Source organism: Bos mutus, chromosome 1 (assembly GCF_027580195.1).
Source record: "Bos mutus isolate GX-2022 chromosome 1, NWIPB_WYAK_1.1, whole genome shotgun sequence".
In the NCBI taxonomy this organism is placed as follows: domain Eukaryota; kingdom Metazoa; phylum Chordata; class Mammalia; order Artiodactyla; family Bovidae; genus Bos; species Bos mutus.
Genome location: NC_091617.1, coordinates 116245132 through 116269459, shown reverse-complemented (window position 1 = coordinate 116269459; position 24328 = coordinate 116245132). Strand labels below are relative to the sequence as shown.

Genomic DNA, 24328 nt, shown 5'->3' with positions numbered 1-24328 from the left:
TGCCAGCGATCTGTGCTGTGGTCTTGGACAAATGCCTGTTTCTTCACAGAGAAACAGTGAGAGCTCCAAGGGGGTGCTAGGGGTAAAGGGGTGAAGCTTCATGGCACCTGCACACAGTAGATACCCAATAAGTATGCATCATTCCACTCAAGATGAAGCAGAATATTCATTTTTGAAAAATATTTATTAAAAAACTAAAGTGAATGTGGAAAAAAAAAACCCAACAAACCAAACCCAACACATACCTTTAAATAGCAAGCATATGACACTGGTTATAAAGCTTTTCCAACCCTACTGATCTAGTCTTTCCCACCATCTAAGTTAAGGAGGGCCTCTGAGGGAAGCCAGGTGTAAACAGGTCATTTGTACTAGTGATGAGCAAAAACTAACTACGTGAGAGCTATCAATGGCTACCCTTTCTGCTATCCTAGGCAGTCCCTCCCAAACACAAGAGAGTGACTAGATCTCAAGACTGTGTTTGTGGGGATCTGTGGTTCTTGTTTTAATCTGGGAGTAGGGGTGTGTGTGGATGAAATAGTAGAAAGACAGACAAATCAGTAGAGGGTAATCGGAAAGCACCTTTAAAATCTGGACCCTTTCCCACAATTTACCCAGTAGTTCTCAAACTTTACTGTTGGAAAGCATCCCCTGATGAGATTGTTAAATTCGCAGGCTCCCGAAATTGCATGTTTCAGGTAAGCACGCCATTGATTCTGTGCACACTGGTTAGCCATCCGGTTTGAGAAACACTGTTTAAAATGTAGTAAAACAATTCCTACCTCCTTAAACACAAGGTAAAAGCAAAGTTAAGGACTCTGCTGACAGTCACTGTGCTTTCGTCAACTTGGAGGGACCAATATAGGGAGGCAGGAAGGAGCCTCCAATTCCTAACAAACATCCTGGTCTTAGAGGAGCCCGAGCAACCTGTCAGGTGCTGTTCAGGAAGGAAGTAAAATTTAATAATCAAGTTGATTTCCGATCATAGGATGGCCTCCAAACGACTAACTGGCCAACCTCCTCTGTCCCGGTTTAATGAACTTCGTTGGGCCAGTGCCAGATGGGAAGCTGCCGTTCAGACAGGACACGGGGAAACTGTGGGTCCTGACTTGTGAAGACACTGTGAATAAAACACCTATAAAAACCTTTATTAACCAGAAAGCGCCACGCCCAAATCATGTCGGTGCGTCACGGACAACATGTAGAAATAGTCACATTGATGCCAAGGTTCCCATTATCTGCAAAAAGATGCGCTATGGCTGTGTCGAACACCAGGCAGTCGCTGTTCATGATGGCTGCGGACACACCATCGTGGATGGACCGGGGCGTGGCCTCCCAGGTCAGTCTCCTCCGGTTTCCATTCAGTTCCAGTCTGTAGGCGAAGTTCTCCGCCTGCTTGCGAGTGCCGATGAGCAGGACGATGGCGAAGAACTGCTGGTGGCCCTCATACTTCTCTTGTTTCTCCAGCACCAGCATGAAGTGATGGCCGAAACATGACTGCATCATCACCCAGTCCACAGCTCCTGGCAGGTTAATGTCTGTGGCCAGGAAGACGATGTCCTCTCCCTGAAGGGTGGTGATGCTCTTGTGGGCGTGCATGAGATGGGACATCACGGCTTCCAGGGACCCCTGCCACTTGCAGGAAGCACCGGGACAAGGGCAAGAGTAGGGACGGTATTCACAGATGTCTTCATGCTCCGGCTTCTCGGTGTGGTGCAGGGTCAGGGAACAGCCCGTGGTCGCATACTGCAGGGACAGAAAGCAGCACAGTGAGACACTGGGGGCTTCCTCCACCTCTGAGGCTGCAAACCTCAGGTTTTCCAGACTCAAACTGCATTTTTGTTTCAACTACTTTCGTTCCAGGTGAGTTAAATATTGCAGACTGAAACATCTCAGTGCCTATTCATCCTCTGCACTGCCATGCATAAGATCAGGGGCCCATCCTGGCCAGGAATGAGCTGCATTCCCGCCCCTGTTCCAACATTGTTGAAAACATGAGAACTGAAGTACTCTTACAAATTTTTCAAACAAAGTTGTGGAGCCAGCCCTAGAAAACCTGGCTTTCCCCTTATTTTCTGTGAATTTAAAGATTTTTAAAAAGAATTTAGAATTGCTTGTGTGCATTGAGTGCTAAGTCACTTGAATCATGCTCGATTCTTTGTGACCTTATGGACTGTAGCCCTCCAGGCTCCTCTGTCCATGGGATTTTCCAGGCAAGAATACTGGAGTGGGTTGCCATGCCCGCCTTCAGGGGATCTTCCCAACCAAGGAATGGAACCAAGGGATGGAATCCGCATCTCCTGCATTGGCAGGCGGGTTCTTTACCACTAGCACTACAGAATTGCTAAGGGGTAGGACAAGGATGAATGTCGTCTTTGGACTAGTTTTCACTGACAGTTTTGCAGATGGTGTAATTCCCCCATTGGCCCCGTCCACTGCTTCCTGGCTCCAACTGTGACCGGCAGGTGGGCTGTGGGAAAGCTGCCCTGTGGCCCCTGCTCTTGCTGGTGGAGTGACCAGCCCAGTGCAGAAGAGGGCTGGAGACCCCTCACATTGCTAGAACCGTGACCTCACCTTCACCTTTTACCCCTCGCCCCAAGGGTGGGCTTTGGACATACATTTTTTAGGAAAAGAAAGCACATTCAGAAACTCAGGAGACTGCTTTTCAGTTTGGTTCCAGCCAGTGGAGCTTAGAGTGAGAAGGGCCTCAGTCTCCTCTCAAAGTCCGCTGGACTTGCCTCAGACCCCTTCCTCAGGCCCCTGTGCTCACCTCCTTGTGACCAGGTGGTCAGGCCCAGGAGGAAGGGGAACTAGAGTGGGTGCTAGAGTGGGTACTTGTCCTAGGCGGGTTTCCTGACACAGTCTGTCTTTCAAACGCTGCCTTAATAGGGAGGGAACAAAACCTTTTTCTCCCTGCACATTCCTGATGGATAAATCACACCTATCGCGAGAAAAGACCACACCACAGGAATTAAGACTTCTGTACCCAAACTTCATGAGAATGACCCTGCTAACTCCTGGACACCAGATGGAGAGTGAGTCCACCAGTAGACACTTGCTCAGAGGACTATGCTGTAGTTTTGTCAAGAATAAGGAAACCTGAATGACCTCTTCAGGTGAAACCAGAAGTCAGCTTCCTCCCCGAGCCCAGAGTGGCAGGTACGCCATTTGGGTTCCTGCACTTGGATTCCCCCACCCCGTGTTGAGACACGAAGACATCAAATGATGGCAGGGCCACATCAATTTTCTTTTTGGTCCCACTGGTGACTTGCAGGATCTTCGTCCCCTCACCTGGGATTGAACCCAGGGCCACAGTGGTGAAAGCCCCGAGTCCTAACCACTGGACCACCAGGGACTTCCTCTGCTTCATTTTTCTAAGATGCCGTGTCCAAGGCTGAAAACACAAAACTGAACCCCACAGCTGTTTCTGCTTCTCCCTACCCGTCCTTAAGGAATAAACCCTTATAAATTTTAAAAATAGGTCAAATTCTGATCTTTGCAGCTGAATTAAATCACTAGCAGTAAGCAGGCCCTGAACGTCTTCTCCTTACAAGACACTAAACTGCAGTCACTGAGAAGCAGATACGGAGGAGAGAAGGCCGCCACCACCCTTAGGGAGATGAGTCTCCCCTAATAAGGAAGAAGAAGGTGGCTTAGAGAGAGACATGCAGCTCCTTCCTCCTCCATACCTAAAGTGAATTATAATGGTCTTCAGTAGAAATTGGCAGAAATAGTTCACTGTTATTTATTAATACTTTGCCTGTAGGAACTGCTTATTCATCTTTGAAAACCATGGACTAATTTTAAAAGCATGGGTATAAAACTTAATCAAGAAGAAGGAACAAATTTACTTATCCAGATATATTTATAGTTTGTGTTCCTAGCAGTGTAAGGCCCTAAATAAACCAAATCTCTATTAACTTTGTCTTAAATCCAGGGTGAGGCTCAGAATACAGAGCCTTCTGAAACTCTTCTGTGAGTGATGGGTGAGACACTTCTGCCAAGCATTTAAAAACACACATCCAACACAATAAAAATAGCAAAAATTAACCCAGAACCTGGCCAATTTCCTGGCTGAAACAAACCCTCAATATTTGGATCTGAAGACCTTTCAGAAGGGGCTGTTTACCACAGTCGCCCAGGAATAATTCCAGGAACGAGAAGAACTCTGGCTTAGAATGTACAGAAAAAGTACCACCTGCCTCCTTCCCCAGCCCAAAGCCCCAAACTACTCCAGGTTCACCAGGTTCACCAAATGTATAACAAATATTTATCACCAAGCAATCATTTGAGAACTTTTTCTTGTGTAACTCAGGTAGGAATATTTATATTCTGAATTATTGGTTTGCCTTACAAGTCACATACTTTTCCTTCCACCCAAATATAGAGAACAGGGGACCTCCCCAAAACACACAAATAGACCAGGCATTACTTAGCATCTGTGTGGACAGTGACCTTGTGAGAAAAAATCTTACTGCTGCCTCTATTAACTTAAGTAAATAAAAATTTAAAGTGTTACGTGCTTATTCTGCTTTTTCTGAACAAGCTGAACTTTAATGCCAATCTATTCCTTCTCTTTTCCATCATGGGTGAGGGCGTGTCTTCATGACCACTGGCGCCACTGTTAGGACGACCAAATTAAAGATGGTGGTCTCTAAAAAGAAAAGATCTGGACTTTAAACATGTGTGCACTCACACGCACACAAACACATGCACTCTCGCGCCACATCTGATACTTGTGACAGTCTCGCCATTGTTCTGGAATGATGCTCTTGTCATTACATTAGCAGTGCTCCTGCAGGGATCAGAGGGCTGCCTTTGGGGTCTGCAAATCTCCTGAGGCAGCCTGTAGAACGGTTTAGGGGCCTCTGAGGAGCAAACCCAAATTGCATGGGTCCCTGGGCTTGTGTCTTCTTGATAAGCGCCAAAGGGTTTCTAAGGGCTGCCACCCTCTGTGGCGCAGATCCCGCCCCTGTGGCGTCTGCTGTCAGAGGGGCTATACCATGCAACAATAAACAGCTCGAACACATCAGAAATACAGGTACCTATGCAAAGGAAGAAGGGGGGGCAGGGGTGACAGGTGATTTCAAAGTGGAGACACGTTGACGAAGGGGGGTATGGGAAGCCTCACGGGGGAGGAGGCAGATTGTGGAAGGAATAGTTCCATCTGGTTCTAGCGCGGGGTGAGCGGAGCATGTATTGGGGACAAAACCTAATGAGCAGGCGGGTCCAGGTTCCGTCCAGGACGTTGACAGTTTAGTTCATTTCCAGGGTTTCTCTGCAGCAGCACTACTGACGAAGAGCAAATGCGTCTTGGTTTGGGGGCTGTGCTGTGCGCTGGAGGGTGTTTAGTGGCATCCCTGGCCTTGAAGATGCCAGGAGAGTCCCCCTCGCCCAACGTGGTGACCACCAGAAATGTCACCAGGCATGGCCACATGTCTCCTGGGTGGCAAAATCACCCGAGTTGAGAGCCCCTGATTTCAGTGAGTGACACAACCCGGCTGGGCAGGCACACTCCCAGGCGTGAGGAGGGGCCACAGCAGGAAGCTGGTCCGGCTGGTCACTGCCCTGCCCAGCGGGTGCCACCTGAGGCACTTCAGGAAATAATCCAGCCACAACACACAGCTAGACCTCAATGGCTTGAGCAGCATGGATGGAGGCTGGGGCACTGGTTCCACCCGTTTTACAGAATGACTCATCCCAGCCATGTGGTCATCCATGGCCACACCAGGGTCAGAGCCTTGAGTTTCTGGATCCTCTGTGGCTCTTTCTCTGAACACAGCAGCTTAGGAGTCAAAGAACCAATCTTTTGCGGAAAAAGAAATTGGCCTTGATCTCCCCACCCAAGCCCTCCCAGCCTACCACCCAACATACACAAAACCCAGGGTCCACAGATATGCTGTTTCTGGAAACTGGTTCAAATATAACTTCTCCCTGGTTTGCAAGGAGAAAAACAGCCCCAAACGCGGCTATCCCCAAGGACTGAGGCAGCAGCAGATCACAAACAAGTAACCAGTAATTAGACCCTCCCCGCCTTCTCTGGCATCTGGCAAGAAAGTCCTGAGGTTTCCCTCCTCTCGCTCTGGCCAGGGCCTGCCCACCCGGCGGGAGGGTTCAAAGGATGCCCGTTTTTCTTGAGACGACCGGTTCTTCAAGGCACACACTTGTCTCTGAGATAAAGCACCTGGGCTGCTTTGCAGACGGCTGCCTGCAGCCTGGGACACATCTGCGGTTATAAATGAGATTTCCCCCTCAGGAAATATCTGCTCATCTCCCCTGGGGGGTGGGGCTCGAGGTGGGATTTGCTTTAAGTAAACCCCTCTTTAAGCTGGGGGCCAGGGGCTGCATGACCACACACACAAGCCCAAAGCTAAAGAAGAATGCACGGCAGGGGGAGAGATGGCCCAGCAAAGCAATGTTGAAATAACACTTCTGACTTTTCCTTTAGAAATTTTTCACGTTGCAACGGCTCAAAAGTCTTGTGCAAACACATTCTGCTGCTCTGAAAAGGCGACAGAGGACCCTGGTGCCTCATTCTGATGTCTCTGCAGAAAGCAGTAAATAGTGCCAATTCTTTCCCTGGACATGGGGTTTGAAGGTGGTTTTATTTAAGCTGGAATTTAGACAAGGGTTTCTCCTTTTTGGCACAGAGACCCCTTGACACACAAATACACATGACAAGGTACGTCAGAAACATAGTCAAACACTAGACACCTGGTATTTATTCAAGAAACACAGGCATATTATATTTGTTTAAGGAATAAGTATATAAACGGAATTCTTAGCCTGGGTGCTCGTGAAGGTCGTGGATTCCATGACTGGTTTAGAACAAGTTTTTTCACCTATTTAATTAAATCTGAGTCCAGGCAATTTAAGGACGATTTGCTGAACTCTCAACAATCAACAGTCTACGACACTGGAGGCACTGGGAACCAACCAGGTCCCTCTGGGGACTGTGAGGTAACCGCCTTGCCTCCACCTGCTTACCTCCTAGGAAACGGTGAAGTGTATTAGCAGACTATCTGCCAGTACCTCAAATGACAACATCTCAAGAAAAGCAAAACATAGTAGATACTTGTTGCTGATGCTTATAAACGTCTGAATTAGAGCCAGGAAATGACCTTGTCTTGGGGTAAGCCAAAGCAAACTGCACTTCCTTTCCATCTAAATAAGCTGTAAGCATCACAGAATGCACACGGATGACCAAACGTCTGACCCTGGACTGGGAAACCAAAACTGCTACAAAGGGCATTACTGGGGCAACCGCTGAAATTTGAATATGGACTCTGGATTACATAAGAATATCTACACTGTATCACATTTCCTGATTTTGATAACTGTACCATAATTACATAAGAAAATGTCCTTGATTTTAGAGGAGAAACACAGGGAAGTACTTAGGGATAAAAGGACAGGGTGTCTGCAGTTTCCATGTAATATATATATATATATATGAATGGAGAGAGCACAAACAGTAAAGCCAGTGGGCAAAAAGGAGGTAACTGGTGAATGTGGATAAAGGCCATAGGGGATCTGTACTAACATTGCAAGTGCCATGTAAATCTGAAATCACATGAAACAATCCAGAGGGACTTTCCTAGTGGTCCAGTGGCTAAGACTTTGCACCTCCCAGTGCAGGGGGCCTGGGTTTGATCCCTGGTCAGGGAACTAAGATCCCGTGTGCCACAACTAAAACCCAGCACAGCCAAATAAATAAAAACAAATATTAACAAAAAGCCCCAGAGACTAAGCATATTCATCCTTCTGGGGGTAGAGATTCTTTTTGCAGATCTGAATGATTATTGTGATAGTTTTTCCTTTTTCAAAGAAAATATACTTTTAACTACACACTTGCATGTAAACGCAACTAAACTAATAGTTTATCTTTTGTTAGAAGCTCTTGGGACTCATTTTAGTGAACCAACAAAATGTGGCAGTGAAGACATCAATTGTTATAATTACCAACACTTTTTTGACCCCCTCCCCCCTCAAAGAAAAGAGAGCCTTCTCTGTTGCTCCTCGGATCCTTCCAGAGGTTTGTGGGCACCTGACAGATCGATGGCCCTGGACGATGGTTTCCAGGTTCATGATCCACCACCCTCAGTGCTCCAAGGGAAACTCCTGTTTGCTTCCAGACCACATCTGGAAGAGGAGCTCCAGGTATGAAACATACCTGCACCTCTTTCATAAACAGGGAAACCCCTTTTAGCACTGGGGAAGTGACCCCATGAATGGAATCAGAGTTAGTTCAGTGGGAAGGATGGATCCTGACAGTATAACAGGTATGATCAGCAGACGATAAAAGGCTATTGGTTGAAGTCTCTGTTTCTCAACATTGTTTAGACTTGATCAAGTGGGAGCTGCAGCTAAACCTAGTCTAGACCCATATAGTGGTAAAACTTATATCTTAACCAGCAGTTACACTTAAATGTTACCATTTTCTTTAACATTTAAAAATTTTTATTTACGGCTGCGCTGGGTCTTTGTTGCTGCGTGTGAGCTTACTCTCGTGGAGAGCGGCGGCTGCTCTTTGTTGTGGTTCACAGGCTTCTCACTGCAGTGCCTTCTCTTCTTGTGGCTCACGGGCTCCAGGGCACACAGGCTTCAGTAGTCGTGGCTCGTGGGCTCAGGAGCCGAGGTACATGAGCTTAGCCGTTCCGTGGCATGTGGGATCTTCCCGGACCAGGGATCGAACCCGCCAGCGTCCCCTGCGTTGGCAGGTGGATTCTCAACCACTGGACCAGCTGCTGCTGCCGCCAAGTCACTTCAGTCGTGTCTGACTCTGTGCGAACCCACAGATGGCAGCCCACCAGGCTCCACCGTCCCTGGGATTCTCCAGGCAAGAACACTGGAGTGGGTTGCCATCTCCTTCTCCAGTGCATGACAGTGAAAAGTGGAAGTGAAGTTGCTCAGTTGTGTCCGACTATTAGCGACCCCATGGACTGCAGCCCACCAGGCTCCTCCATCCAGGGAAGTCCAATTTTACCACTTTCTAACAGGACTTCTAGCAATCAAAGCTAGCTCTTTTGTGACTAAAATTTTTTTTATCTTCCCCCCAAAATATCACTGAATGATCCCACATTATTTTCCAATTAACTTATGGGTCTGTTAATTTTGCTTATTGACTTACTGATGTATTGCCTGCTTCCTGTTCACCCACTATTTGTTGGTAGATGAATAAATATTAGGTTTATCTGCAAAAGATGATTTCTCTCCACCATGTTTCTTTAATTAAGTCTTACTGTGGAACTTAGAATTAAAAAATAATTCAATAGATCTTGAGACCATGTAAGAAAAAAATGCATATTTTAGACTTCATTCATTCTGGGTTGAATGACTTCTGTAATTTTTGACCAAGGCATTTCACATACTTTATGTATATAAACTATTTCGACGGGGGTGTTTCTAGCTTTTCTGAAACCTTACCTAGATGGGGAAACAGGATGCTGTTGTCATTCTGATGGCTGTATGTCACTTTTGCCTACGGTGTCTTTGCAACCACTGGTAGAGTGGCTGTGATTGGAACTCAAGTAACCAGTGTCTTGTGTGACCTTGGTTGAGCCTGCCTACCCTGTCACCTCTGAGTGGGTCTATAAAACTACCTGCCAAATAATCAGTCCTTGACTGTTACTACCAGTGGAGAAGTTCAGACTTGAGGAGCAGGAGAAATGACATCTCTTTTTGTGACTTCATTATAATGCTCACCCTGCATCTGTTTGTCTAGCATCTTTCCTCTAAGAACCTCAGCGGATTTTCACTTACATAGTACACTCCTCACCTCGGCAGAATTATCAGAGTGCAGTCTTAGTTTCACAGATGATAGTATGAGAAGACAGTGTCACTCAGTCCCCGAACTGTCGAACAGTGGTGAGGCTAAGCAAAGACTGACACTGAACTTTATAAACTTCCTTCCGGAGAAGGCAATGCTCATGAAAACCTTGGGCTTAAAAATTCTCCTTTTTGCCTAAGAAAAAGTCAACAAACCCCACGTGGCAGGGCTTTCTTACTGAAGGTGACTTGGTGGGAGAATCCGACCTCTTATTATCGCAGTCATCTGAGAACATCCTGCTTTTGGGGAGGTGTGTGTGTCCAAGTGTGCATGTGTGTGCGCATACAAAGACTCCTTGGGATAGCAGGGGTTTCTTTTTAATCTTGGAAGTGTTAAACAAAAGTTGACTTTTGACCGAGTATACCTCTCATCTGACCATAGATCGAGCTAGCAGGCAATACCCTCCGTGGACTTGGAGAACCAGTTTCGTGAGGTCTCTTCAGAATCTCTGCTGAAGCAAACAAAAGCAGGAGCTGGAGTGAGAGGCTTTATGGACCTTGTCCAGCCTTTCTCAACACCCTTCTTCCTGCCAGCTTCCCATCTGCGAGATCACATTCACTGCCCTGCCCACCCTTCAAACGCTGCTCCACCTCTCTGGACGCTTTATTTCTCAAAGGATACAACTGAATTCACAAGAAAGCTTAAGTGGTAGGGCTGCCAGATTTAGCAAATAAAAATACAAGCAGCCTAGAATGTTCCAGGCAGTTATTTATTACAAGCAGCCTAGAACGTTCCAGGCAGTTATTTATCTGTTAAAATTTAACTAGGCATCCTTATTACACCTAGCAGCTTCAGGGGTACCACTGCCATCCCTCCAGAAGCTACTGTGTGAGCCTGGAATGGGAAGGAGATCACCTCAGCCAGGCAGAGGGGTAGCAGAAAAGACACTGTGTGTATAATTACAAGGCACCTTCTGGGGTTTCTGCTCAGCATGTGGGAATCTTAATTCCCAGACCATGGATCAAACCCACATCCCCTGAAGTGGAAGCTCAGTGTTTTAACCAGTGGACCACCAGGGAAGTCCTCAAACTTACAAATTTTGAGCAAATTTCTTAGGGGGGATGTTAACCATGTTCTGTTTCCTTTACAAAGTAATTAGGAGGATAACACGAGATAATGTACCCAGCTTGGACCAGGTAAACAATGTTTTCTACAAGCACTGGCCTCCCACAAGCCCCATCGGGATATTCCATCCCTTCCTTTCTTGTGGACACCCTGCTCATCCTCCTTAATACAGCTCTGATACCACAACTGAGGGAGGCCTCCAGACTCCTCTGCTCCTACTACTCAGAAGGGCTCTGTTGGCACATCTGTCTCCACAATTAGACTCAATTTCAGAAGGACGGGGTGGTAGGGGAGGCAGTGGTTGGCTAAACAGATTTTTTGTAGGAAGAGAGGGCTTGGGGCTGCAGGGTATTCCAAGGCATGGGTGGGTCTGATGAAAAGTTAATGGGTAATCAGGAGGAGCCAACTCTGGCCTGATGTTACGTGAGGGAGAAAAAGTAGGCACTAGTGAGAAGGAAATGGCAACCCCACTCCAGTGTTCTTGCCTGGAGAATCCCAGGGATGGGGGAGCCTGGTGGGCTGCCGTCTATGGGGTCGCACAGAGTCAGACATGAATGAAGTGACTTAGCAGCAGCAGCAGCATTAAAGCAAAAGGATAACACCCATTGCTGGTGATGCTGGAGAGAAATGGGCACTCAGTGCCCATTTGATTCTATGTGAAAAAGCAGTTTGGCTTTATGAGCAAAAGCTGATTTCTGCACATGCTCTTTGTTCTTACCATTCAACTTGCAGTTTATCATTAGGAAATAATTATTTTCTTATGCACAGGGATTCAGTTATAGCAGTACTTTTCCTTTTTTTAAAGCACAATAAGAAAACAATGATTTAAATGACCACAAACAGGGGCTTGATTAAATAACTCTGATACATTCATAACCAACACCATGTTCCATAACATTCCAGAGTTAATGGAATTATAATACTATCTAGTCATTAAACAGGATCTTAGGGAATATTTATCAGTGTGGAAAAGCAGTCACAATGCATTAGATGAAAAAATAGGTTATGAAATAGTGTGTGAATTTCCTGTTTTACCTGTTTTTCATTGTTGGTTTTTTGTTGTTGTTGCTGGTTTGTAAGTTTTGATGTAGAGCTAAGTTTGCAAGGACATGTGCAAAATTGGTGTAGTGGTTATTCTAGGTGGGCAGGATTATAGAAAATAGTAGCAAATTAAAATCTTCTGTGTTCTACATTAAAAAAAGATCATAACTTAAAAAAAAATACGCATAAAAAGTTCCCTAATCTAAGCAGGTTTTCCCTTCTAAAAGCATTAAAGAAATTTTTAAAAACTCTCATCACTGAAAAATCAATGCCAGAGCCAACTTACCTAGTTCTATGGAAACCCTATAAGACTAGGAATACGGAAGAGAAGCTCGATGGGAGAAAAAAAGATTCCTTTTTTTCTTTTTTAGGGCTTCCTTGATAGCTCAACTGGTAAAGAATCCACCTGCAATGCAGGAGACCCTGGTTTGATTCCTGGGTCGGAAAGATCCCCTGGAGAAGGAATAGGCTATCTACTTCAGTATCCTTGGGCTTCCCTGTGGCTCAGCTGGTAAAGAATCTGCCTGCAATGCGGGAGACCCGAGTTCGATCCCTGAGTTGGGAAGATCCCCTGGAGAAGGGAAAGGCTACCCACTCCAGTATTCTGGCATGGAGAATTCCATGGACTGTATAGTCCATGGGGTCACAAAGAGTCAGACATGACTGAGCAACTGGACCTGACCTCAGACTCCAGTCATTTGCTTTCTGTTAGTTTCTAACTGCGCATTTATTTAGTTTTTACTTTGTGCTGGGCACTTTGCATGAATTACTACCACAGTCATCATCCCATTTTAGCAAAAAGCCACTGAGGCTTGGAGAGGTCACCAACCAGTAAAGACAGATAGGATTGGGACCAGGAGGCTCAAGTAGGGCCTGCCTTCAAAACTACCAGAGTTAAGAGGTGAAGGGGAGGAGTGGGAGAAGGAAAGACCCAAAGACACCACCTCCATTAATTCAAAGTTTTGAATTAGGGCCCACCAGGCCCACACATTTAATACCTTCCATTCATCTCGACAGCTAAAAACTAGGAAAGGGGGTGACCTTTTATCTCACGGACACTATACAGTATAAAAATGATTACAACTTTTACCCAACTGGCAATGAGAATGTCAATTTCGCAGTTTTTAAGAAACAAATGGAGAATGGATGTGTGGGGCAAAGTTGATGCAATTCTGCTAGGGAATTTTCAGCATCTCTCATGAGCTTTAGAAAGTATACTCAGGTGAATGCTGGCATTCACTCTGGCACATGTATACCTACTGTGTGCCCTTTTCAAAGAATGAGGACCTTACGGGTGTGAATGAGAAACGCCACTGTTCACAAATTTTGTCAGATGCACAAGTTGGACAATAAAGATATTTTACATTGAGGTCTTCCTATGGTCATGTGTATACAGCACTTTATATAGGGCTTCCAAGAAAAAAACAAAAAGGGCAATTCTAATCCATCCTAAGCTGGGGACTCTATAGGTCAGACCTGCTGTGCCTTTTGGCTTTCGTCCACTCTGGCTGTACCCAAGATCAATCTTTAGCAATGATTTACTCTAGTTCCAGGACTTGGTGACCTGTGAAAAATCTTTGGCCAACTCTGTGTAGAATCATCATTAAACTTCCAAGTACTCTTTTCATGCATTCTAGTGCTTCTGTTCTTGATTTTATACTCAAAAGCTGTCTGTTGTCTTCTGGAAAATCTTGAGCCTCACCAGAAACACATGTGGACCCCAGTGCTTGCCAGCACAAGCTTCTGTGGGCCAACCCAGTCAACTTCAGCCAGGAGTGAGGACGGAAGGGATAACTTCCAAAGTAATTGATTTTGTCTTAGGGGAATTTTTGAGGTTCAGAAGAGATCCCTGAAATGGTTTTGGCAAATTGGCTTATCCCCTCAGACTGTTAGGTGACTGATCACCCATCACCTAGCAACTGCTCTGATCCCACCCACCTTTCATCTGTTTTGGTGACAAAGAAGTCCTCGCCAGCATTGCTAATCTGACCTGAGAGCACCCACCAGCTCAAGGTTATCTCTGTTCTTTTTAATTAATGAACAAACAGATCTAAGGAGCTAGTGACAGGACTGAGATCACAGAAAGCCAGGATGAGAACCCAGTTCTGTCTCCTGACTAGTGCCTCTTCTCTTGAACAGCTCACTAGATTCCAGAATTTTAGGCAGAAGAAGATCCTTGGTATAGTCATCTTGTCCAGCTCTTAAGACATTCAGGTGCAAAGAAATAGACTGACTTGAACAAAGTGTCAAACATCTAGTCAATAGGACAATAGTTCAGGTCTTCCAAAGGCCAGAATGTTGGCATTTTCTCTCAGCAAAACAAAGATGAAAAGGCAGTAAGCTGTAACAGTCGGGACCTATCAGAATTCCAGAGTTCATATGTTCTCAGAGTCAAATGAGAACTTCCAGGCTCAGTGGATGTTTTCTGAAAGAGAACCAGGTCAGAAGTTGGAGTTTGGTCTATAGACACGGTTGGTTTGGCCTGCAAGTGCTAGCTTTAAATCTGAATTTGGACAATGTTTAAAAAAAAAAAAATCGAGATATTTAACATTTTAAAAATGCAGATTTCTGAATTTTCTTGAAAAAAAAAAAAACAAAGATCTGGCATGGCTGCAATCACATTCCCATCCTGGCCAATCAGCCAGAGTTGAGCAAAAGTTGTCCAACTCCCAACCACCTCCACTGCTCCTGCCGTCGCTTGAAGCCTAAGGTCACATGGCAGATGCCCCTCTCCCTTGCATTACCTGTCCCTACTGGTGTTTAGCGTTTCTCCCCACTGGACTAGATCAGTCCACACATTTTAACTTCTAACTGGATTATCTGATCTGACTTTAAGATTTTTTTTTTTTAATGTGGACCATTTTAAAGTCTTTACTGAATTTGTCACAATATTGTCTTTTCTTTTCTTTTAATGTTTGTTTTTTGGCCAAAGGCATGTAGGATTTTAGCTGCCCAACCAGGGATTGAACCCACACCCCCTACCCTGGAGGACAAAGTCTAAACCACTGGACCATCGCAGAAGTCCCTGTGTTTTTTTTTTAAAGAATACAAACACTGGCACAATCCAACTACAGAGAAGAAGTATCTGACGAGGCTTTCTAAGTATTTGGAGATAATGCTGCTAGAAACTTCTACAGAAACCAAAGAAAAAGTGGAAAGAAAATGTCTCATAGTGTAAGAGGGCTGGGGTGTGTATTAGTATTTCCTATGGTTTTGGAGAGAAATAACTCTTTGCGACCCCATGGATTGTAGCTGCCAGGGGAATTCTCCAGGCAAGAATCCTGGAGCTGGTAGCCATTTCCTTCTTCAGGGTATCTTTCTGACCCAGGGATCGAACCTGGGTCTTCTGCATTTCAGACAGATTCTTTTACCGTCTGAGCAACCAAGGAAGCCCCGAAGAAAAAGTGGAAAGAAAATGTCTGATAGTGAAAGAGGGCTGGAGTGTGTTTTAGCATTTCTCATGGTTTTGGAGAGAAATAGTTGGCTGATATTAAAATACACTGTGGAGTGGGGGGCCCCAATTTGTCAGCCTTCACTTCTCCCCCTGCATCCACACTCTCCAGAGATGATGGTGGGTTTGTGATAAGGGGACAGGATGTCAAAACTTCTCAGGCATGGCACAAGTCATAGAATGGACTAAAAATACCCCAGGTGGCAGAGAGCCATACTCTGATAGAGATCCTTTTTTAAAAGGAGATCTGAGCTAACAGTGCATGTGGTGCCCTCTGTCACAGGTGCTGGCAGGACTCTAGCCTTTAATTATGTGACCCCGTCCCTTTTTGGTGACTCATACCCTGGTTCAGAGGGTAAAGCGTCTGCCTGGAATGCGGGAGACCCAGGTTTGATCCCTGGGTTGGGAAGATCCCCTGGAGAAGGAAACGGCAACCTACTCCAGTATTCTTGCCTGGAGAATCCCATGGACAGAGAAGCCTGGTGGCCTACAGTCCACGGGGCCACAAAGAGTTGGACACAACTGAGCGACTTCACTTTCTTTCCACTTTGGGGCCAATAGAAGCATGAGCAATTCAGAGCTGGATTGCTGCTGCTGCTGCTGCTAAGTCGCATCAGTTATCTCCGACTCTGTGCGACCCCAAAGATGGCAGTCCACCTGGCTCCCCTGTCCCTGGGATTCTCCAGGCAAGAACACTGGAGTGGGTTGTCATTTCCTTCTCCAATGCATGAAAGTGAAAAGTGAAAGTGAAGTCGATCAGTCGTGTCCGACTCTTCGCAACCCCATGGACTGCAGCCCATCACGTTCCTCTGTCCATGGGGTTTTCCAGGCAACAGTACTGGAGTGGGTTGCCATTGTCCTCTCTGAGAGCTGGACTGAAATCCCCATATACTGGATGCATAAGCTATTCCCCCTCACCCTTTGATCTTCCCACCCCCCAAGCCCTACAAAATTCCTCCCAATAAACTTTATAGTCAGCAGCTATGTTGTCTCACTGGGATGTGTCCATCTGGTGACCTCATCCAGTTGGATGATTTTGTTACTGGTGTCAACCTCAGGTTGTGATCTGGAGCCTCCGAATATAACCTCAGACTCCAAATCAAAGGATGTGTGCCTTCAGGATGAAGGTTTATGGACTGGTCCACCGTGTGATCTCAAGTCACTTAACTCTTAACCTCTCTATAGGCGCATGTTTCCTCATCTGAGAATAAGAAAGGCAGACTCATAAAAGATAACCCACACAAAGGAGCTGGCATGCAGAGGGCCTAAACAAGCATTCCACAGAGCCTCCCTTCTTTTCATGGAGTTCTAGTAAGCTACAGGTCCTTAGAAGTTGAACAGTCCAATCCCCTCATTACAGATGAGAACATCAGGCTCTCAGAGGCAGTCTCTCAGGCAAACAATGGCAGCACCAAGCAACTCTTGAGAGCTGGCTTCTGGTATTTTACCCAACACGGGTTTTCTCCCATGAGCCAGTCCATGAGAGACTCAGAGCAAGTGGGGACAAGGCAGTCCCTATGACTTCCAGGAGCAAGTGTGAAGCACAGGGCTGGCCAAGCAGACCACTGTGTTGGAGTTTGCCACAGGCCTTACTACTCCCTATTGCTCTCAGCCTTCCCAACGAATATTATTTCAGTTGCTTGCTGCGTCTCTGTATCCATCCAAGTTTGATTTATCCAGACTAACTGGTTGAGCTCCCCTGTCAATAGTCTGGATTACTGATCAATCAAAGTTGAGGTGTGCATATTCCAGCTTTATAAATCTCACATATATGTATTTACAGAACGTGACCTCCCCCCGCCAAGGTCACTTTCTAAGCTGGGTTCCTGGTCTGTAGGGGGATGGCTGACCTTGTTTAATTTCAGCTCGCAAAGCAATGGCTTTGTCCAGCCGCAGTCTTATAGAATGGGACCTTTTTAAAAATCAGTGACATATACAGAAACACTGGATACCCTTGATTCCCAAGAGACCTCTTCTTCAAGACATATCACATTAGGAAAGAATATATACTTCAGTAGGAACAAGAATTCTGGATTCTGAAAGTGAAACTTCACACTTCATATAGCATGCTATAACTGCCCCCATTCTCTAAGGAGCAAGCAACATAATGCTCTTATGATACTGCTTTAAAAAATAAATTAGGGATAGCCTGTTCAGTCGCTAAGTTGTGTCCGACTCTTGTGACCCCATGGACTGTAGCCCGCCAGGCTCCTCTGTCCATGGGATTTCCCCAGGCAAGAATACTGGAGTGGGTAGCCATTCCCTTCTCCAGGGGATGTTCCCCACCCAGGGATCGAACCCGCATCTCCTGCATTGTCAGGCAGATAGGGATAGCTGACTGATATCAAATGCTCATTTGTAAAATGTTATTTATCTGAAATCATTTCTTCTGTTTGCCACTAAAGGCCTAGGGGAAAGTGAAGGGCTGAGAAGATGGCTCCCCAGAAACCCTGTGGGGCATCCCCCACCTACTCACCCAGCTTCCACAAAATATCTCAAACCTCAAATATCCACTCTTATGTCACCAATCACCAAATCTTCCCTTGATCACCAGGCTGCCACCTTGTTCATGACCCTAAGAAAATTTTGAAACTCTTTTGTGTAAATTTTATGACAAACTACTTCTGAGCTGGGTGCATTAGTAAGCACTGCATGAGGAGTGGTCCAAAGCATGATAATTTGAAGGTTGACTGAAAACCCATAGCTCAAACACAAGTTCAAATGCTTATTTGAATATGCTATTTTAAGCCCTATTTGTGGCAGGACACAGACCAAATTAAATCACTCATTTTACTGACATGCGTCCCAAGCTTCAGTTCTCTGGTGGATTATTTTTAATTTAAAAATAAGCCCTTTCCCTATAAAAGTAAGCAGCAGCAAAGAGAAATCAATGCAAGAGAGCCTAAATGGCCCATGAGGCGCTTTACCAAAAAAACTCCAAAAATATTAATGACATTATTTCTAAGTTTAAAAAATGAACTGTATGGTAAAAGTCTAGGTTATAATGCGGTAATATAGATATGTCTCTATCTGCTCCTGAAACTGCTCCTGAAGATTTTTACCCAAAAGATGTAAACTGATGTTACAGTATGACCGCACAAAGGAAAATTATGCAGCCATTTAAAATACAGTGAGATAGAGATAGCCTGCAGACATATAAAAATATGTGTCATGAAACGAACCTAAGTCCGCAAGCTGCAGAAGCCATTTTTGGAGAAAAACTTATGTGTGCATGTATAAACCTTCCTGACATTAACATCTACCATTCCATATTCAGCTGCGGAGAGTGTATTTATACATGGTTAGAAAAAACCCCGTGCAGATGCATACTAAACCTAACATCGGTGGGAAAGGAGGAGAGACGTTTGGGTCTTTCACTTGTCTCAGTGATGTGCCTTTTTTTTTTTTTTTGCAAGGGCACTAATAATTTTTTAACTAAACAAAAAACAAAGTGGTGGGCTTTAAAGAACTGTAACAACAGCTCCTGCTTGCCCTTCCAGTTAAATTCCCCATCAACTCTTGTTTTCACCCCACTTAGTAAAAGAACTCCTCAGTCTTTGGAAGCCTAGGAGAGAGAAAGGCGTGGCTTACAAGGTTTTCTTGTTGTTGGAGGAAAACAGGCTGTAGGCGCCCTTTTTTTTTTTTTTTTTTTTTTAGCTGCACTCCCGAGGGCTCCCACGTGTCAGGGGTGCGCAGAAGGCAGACGCGGGGGACAGGAGGAATCCACTACCAGTCCTTCCAAGCCCAGCGCTGGCGAAGGGTGCGTTTAATTCGCTCCTTTCCCCTCTCCTCTGTCCCCCACAGATAGTCAGCTTCTGGGTCCAAGTTTTCCTTCGGCGGCCCAGCTCTACCCAGGCTGAGTACACGTCTGCAGAGTACGCAGGCTCCGGGTGGGGACAGCGTGATCGCGTGCCAATCAGGCTGGGGTCAGTGATCGGGCAGCAGTCTGCCCAGAGCTGCTCCCAAAGTGGACAGGTGGCATGGGGGAGGGCGAACACGGTGTAAACTGCCCCCCCCCCCCCGCCCCCGTTAATAAGAGAGAAGCCCACTGCCTCTCAGCGCCCGCGAATGGGCTGGGGACACAGGAGTCCCTGTAGGTCGCCAGGCGGAGGTGCGTGGCTGGCACCTGGGCTTACCTTGCAGGGAAACAGAACTGCCGAGGCCACCTTCTCCATAGCCAGGTTCCTGATGCTGGGCGTCAGGGCGCCCCGGCACGTCGGGCAGCAGCTCAACTTCTGACGGCATTGGTTACACACCAGGTGCCCGGCCTGGCACTGCAAGATGGGGGGCAGGACATAGTCAAAGCAAACCGGGCACTCGAAGAGCGAGGTCAGCTCGTGGTGCTGCGGAGACACCGGGCCAGCCCCGCCGCCGCCGCCGCCGCCGCCGCCGCCGGGGCCCGAGATCACCGCCGCCGCGGCGGGCACCGCGGACGAGCCGGGGCCCGCAGCCGAGATGGTGGCGGCGGCCGGGGGCGCAGCCGGGGACGGAGCGTGCTGTGGCTGCGGCGGCGGCTGCTTGCTGCAGGGTTTGTTAGCGCTGGGGCCGGTGGAGGACGGGCGGCTCATTGCGCTCCGAACCAACCATGGAACTGGGGGCGCCTGCCTGCCGCGGGGCCGCCGGGGTCAAGGCGGTGCGCGCCCCGCGGGCGGCGGGCTCCGGGGCAACGCCACCGCGCCCAGCCCGGGACCGAGCAGCGGAGACGATCGGCGCCGGGCAGGATGGGGGGCCGGACCCCGCTGACGATCTCTGCGGTCCCCGGCGCTCGGAGCACCCCTCCGCGCCGCCAAACTCCTCCTCTCGGCGGCGTCGCGGCCCCGAAGCCGAGCGGTGCGCAGAACCCCGGCCCAACAGCTACCGGAGCGGCCGCTGACGCAAGCCCCGGGGGCGCGCGCGGACGTGACGCTTGGACACGTGTGCGGCCGCCCGGGCGCGCGGGGACTGGCAGAACCACCCGGAGCTGGAGCTCCGGCTCCGCCCGACTCCAGCTGGCAGCGCTGGGGACCGCCTAGCGCCGGCGCTTCCTGCCCGGGGTGCGGGCCCTGCCCGCGCCAGTGAGCATGCCCGGCTAGCCGCTGCCGCCGCGCGGGGTCTCCTTTTCCGGGCCGCGTAGGAGGCGGCCCTTCGGCAAGGCGTCGCCTGAGTTTTTTGGCCACACCCCGGGGAGTCACGCCAACGCGTTCCGCGGGCTGAAAGCCGAAGGATAACTTTAGGCGGGGCGGGGGCTTGGATAGTGGGCGGGGCGGGGCGGGACGCGGGTGCCCAGGGACAGGTCGGAAAAAACCGAGAGGTTTCTCTTCCCAGCGTTGAGTCAGCAGCGCGCGGGGGAGGCGTGACCGCGTCCAGGGCGGCTCTTAGACCCGGAGCTTTGGGCGGGAGCAGGGCAAGGGGCTCGGGATGGGTCCGCAGCGGGTGCAGGACCTAGTGCTGGGATATTAAGGATGTGTTTGAACCAGTCTTTGGTTCTGCTCTTCCCAGGCGGAGAGGAGGTAAACTAATCTTTCACCTTTGGACCGGCCAAAGCCTTCGTTGAATTGAGTTGAGCGCCTCTGACTTGCTAGAGGGCCAGGGAGGGAGTTCACGGACAGAGTTAACTAAAAAGAGTTGGAGATCGCCAGAATCTAAGAATGCCAGAAATGTGGCTTGGGTCCTGAAACCCCGGGAAAGCAGTGGATGATGTTCCAGTACAACGCATCTTTATCTTTGAGATCCCGCGGAAGTCCAAGACTTTGATGGCAGGATGTGGGCCCTGGTCCCACACGCTCAGCCGAAGCCCTGGAGTGAGAACCACAAGTTAACGTGTACGGAGTTGAATTGCTTTTCTGCAACTTTGACCCACTGACACTGGAATTGAGGCAATGAGCTTTGTAGCTGGGACTCAGGTCATTCTTTGTAGGAGAGGCAGTGGTAAAGACTAGGTGGAAAATGGGCCTCTGCTTACCATCGGTGTGACTTTGGACAAGTTCTTTATTTCTCTGTGTCTCAGTTTCCTCATTTGAGAAAGTGGAATAAAAACAATACCTATCTTATGGGTGGGATAGTGAGGATTAAATGAGTTTGTTATATGCCAAGAACCTGGCCCATAATAAGAGCTGTTTAAACGTTAGCAGTTATTTTTAAAAAGTAGTATTGCTGCTGCTGCTGCTAACTCGATTCAGTCGTGTCCGACTCTGTGCGACCCCATAGACGGCAGCCCACCAGGCTCCCCAGTCCCTGGGATTCTCGAGGCAAGAATACTGGAGTGGGTCGCCATTTCCTTCTCAAATGCAGGAAAGTGAAAAGTCAAAGTGAAGTCGCTCAGTCGTGTCCGACTCTTAGCGACCCCATGGACTGCAGCCTACCAGGCTCCTCCGTCCATGGGATTTTCCAGGCAAGAGTACTGGATCTTTCTATATACCGTGTATAAGACTAAAGTTTCTTCTGGCTTCTAATAGTCAATTTTTGGGAAGTTTTATTCACTGATACTCATTAATATTAGTAAACAATGTTTAATATTTAATTACTATTTAATTAGAATTATATTTAATTATATTTATAAATATAAATATATTTAATTATATTAATTAGAATTAATTAATATTTAGTAATATTAATGAGTATCAGTGAATAAAATTTGTCCAAAAAATAGACTGTTAGAAGCCAGAAGAAACTTTAGTCTTATACATGGTATATAGAAAGATTACATGCAAGGATTTTGTTGCATTTGATCTAAATCTTGAAAAAAATTAATAGATAACATTGTTCAATCTTAAATAAATGTTTCCTGAGCATTTATTATGTACCAGCAGTCACTGTTGGACTCTGACAATGGTTCTAGTTTAGTCTACTAATAGTAAGGGAACAATATGCTAATAGGCAAACGCTCATGAAAGAGAGTTTCAGATAAATAGTTGAGTGTGTGAAGGGTGGTGGTGAAGATACTGTAGCAGCAGCTAAAGCACATTGAGAGAATGTATTGGGACTTGGGGGCCTAGGGGTGGTATATGGGAGCCTCAGTTGGCCTGATAAGACCTTTACATCAGTGACAAGGGGCAGTCTCTGTAGGTTTTTGAAAGGCACAGTAATGTGGCTGAGTCTGAGTTTTTGGAAGAGTACTCTGGGAATACAAAAAAATAATAATAATAACTGATGTTTATTAAATGTCCACTATGTGCCAAGAATGGATGGTTCTCAGGCCTCTGCAATAATCCTACAGGATGGATACTAATGTTATCATTTCCATTTTATAGTCAAGGACACTGAGACACAGAAAGACTTAATTTGCTCAAGATCACGTAGCTGATCATGTTGAAAAAGCTTCAGAGTCCTTTTTTCCCTAAGCTTTTTGTTTTTTTGACCTTGGACAGTTTTTGAGTCTTTATTGAATTTGTTACAATGTTGCTTCTGTTTTATGTTTTGGTTTTGTTGATGCATGTGGGATTTTAGCTCTTCTACCAAGAATTGGACCGCCAGGGAAGTCCTAGGGCCTTTCTTGTTAAGTACTAATCTATATCCCTTTCAATTATACCACAAAAACTACTTATAGTTTGGTTAAGGAGTTAAAGTTAGCACACTCAACACAGAAGACAGTTATACAGCCTCTAATAGAGTACTGAATTTTGTGAGTACACTTCACCTAAATTCTTTCCTTAGCTGGTCATGAGAGGAAAAATTTAATCATATTGTTTGTTCCATTTTTACCTTTTTATGGCCTAAAGAACACAATAGAGACAATAGAAAAAAAAGAAACACCCAGTTTCACATTTATTGGAGAAAATAGAATGTTTTCCACTTTTAATTTAAAACCCAAGCAAGTGGAATTTATTACATGTGCTTTCATTCTCCACCTCTCAGTGCAGGTGGCTCCCATTCTCAGGTCTTACTACCTACCTCTCACCAGAGAAGCGAGGTCCCCACCCTTGCCACGTTGATATGAATTTTCAGTATTCCAGCCAGCTAGGTCCTGGTTGTTCTAAAAGCAGTTTGGTTTCAGATGGGAAAAGCAATTTTCTGCAGAGAGGATCTGGTTTATTTTTCTAAAACACACACACACACACACACACACACACACAACAACAACTAATCTATCCACTCTTAACCCTGGCAGATGCCTCCTCCCATGATATGGAGACATTTCTTGTTGCTTCCTCCTTCACATCATTGCACTTCTGAATAAGTTGAGCAGGGTAATTAAAAAAAATTGCTGAGGCAGTTGCTGAGCGTGAGTAGCATGAGCGTGGACAGGCCTGCTGGCTAACCTACATCAGTGCCCTCTCCAGGCTGCCAGGCTGGCCTTTCTGGTCCTGCTTCCTTCTTCCTTCCTTCTTCTGATTCTTTTGAATCAGATACAGGTGGCCTTTGCACACTGGGCGCTGTGAGCTGGAGCGCCCTCTCAGGAGGCCACGTGTGCTGAGTGGAGTTGTGTTTACTTGCCCTTGGGAGTTGCTGCTGTTGCCAGGGGCTTTGTGGCCTGGGGAGGGCAGTGGGGAGTCCAGCCTTTTGTTATCACCTGATTCCTGACCCATTTACCACATCTGCTGGATGGCAGGTCGGCTGCCTTCCCTCACCCACCGAGGCCTGGATTATACAAAAGGGACATGTGTGAAGCAGGGCACACTCCTTAACCCACCTCCCCCTCTGTATTACCCTTTACAGATTAGGGGTAGACCGAGTAACTCATCTTTCCCTATTTTTTTCCCTATATATTTATCCCCATATATTTTTTCCCTATATATTTATCAGGGTGGGTCTTATTTGTAAAAGCTCACAGGTGACCACAAATCGCACTTAAACTGCTGAGTGTGGTGAGAAAGGCCCCAGTCAAGTAGACACGCTCTCACTCTTCTTTCTGTAACTTACAAATTGTGTGGTTTTGCTAATTAGGCAGCTTCTGCAATCAGGCAAATGGTGTGCCTTTTCAGAGGGAAGTGTGGTTTGCCTTTTCTGTTTAGACATAGAGATGACTC

General features: G+C 46.7%; 1 protein-coding gene across 1 annotated transcript; it reads right to left on the bottom strand.

Annotated features, from left to right (window-relative positions):
• Nucleotides 1-165: 165 nt before the first annotated feature.
• On the bottom strand, nt 166-20550 carry SIAH2 (siah E3 ubiquitin protein ligase 2). Its single transcript, XM_070374743.1, has 2 exons — nt 19520-20550; nt 166-1743 (listed from the first exon to the last, which is right to left on the bottom strand). Exons 1-2 carry the CDS (start codon nt 19949-19951, stop codon nt 1186-1188), a joined length of 990 nt encoding a protein of 329 aa, XP_070230844.1. The 5' UTR covers nt 19952-20550; the 3' UTR covers nt 166-1185.
• Between the last annotated feature and the right edge of the window lie 3778 nt (nt 20551-24328).

Bases quoted from the DNA above. Each gene is read 5' to 3' on its own strand.
- SIAH2 (XM_070374743.1), bottom strand. From the start codon at position 19,951: ATGAGCCGCCCGTCCTCCACCGGCCCCAGCGCTAACAAACCCTGCAGC. The intron at 1,744-19,519 runs GTAAGCCCAGGT...CTGTCCCTGCAG, and splicing joins CAGTTCTGTTTCCCTGCAAG to TATGCGACCACGGGCTGTTC.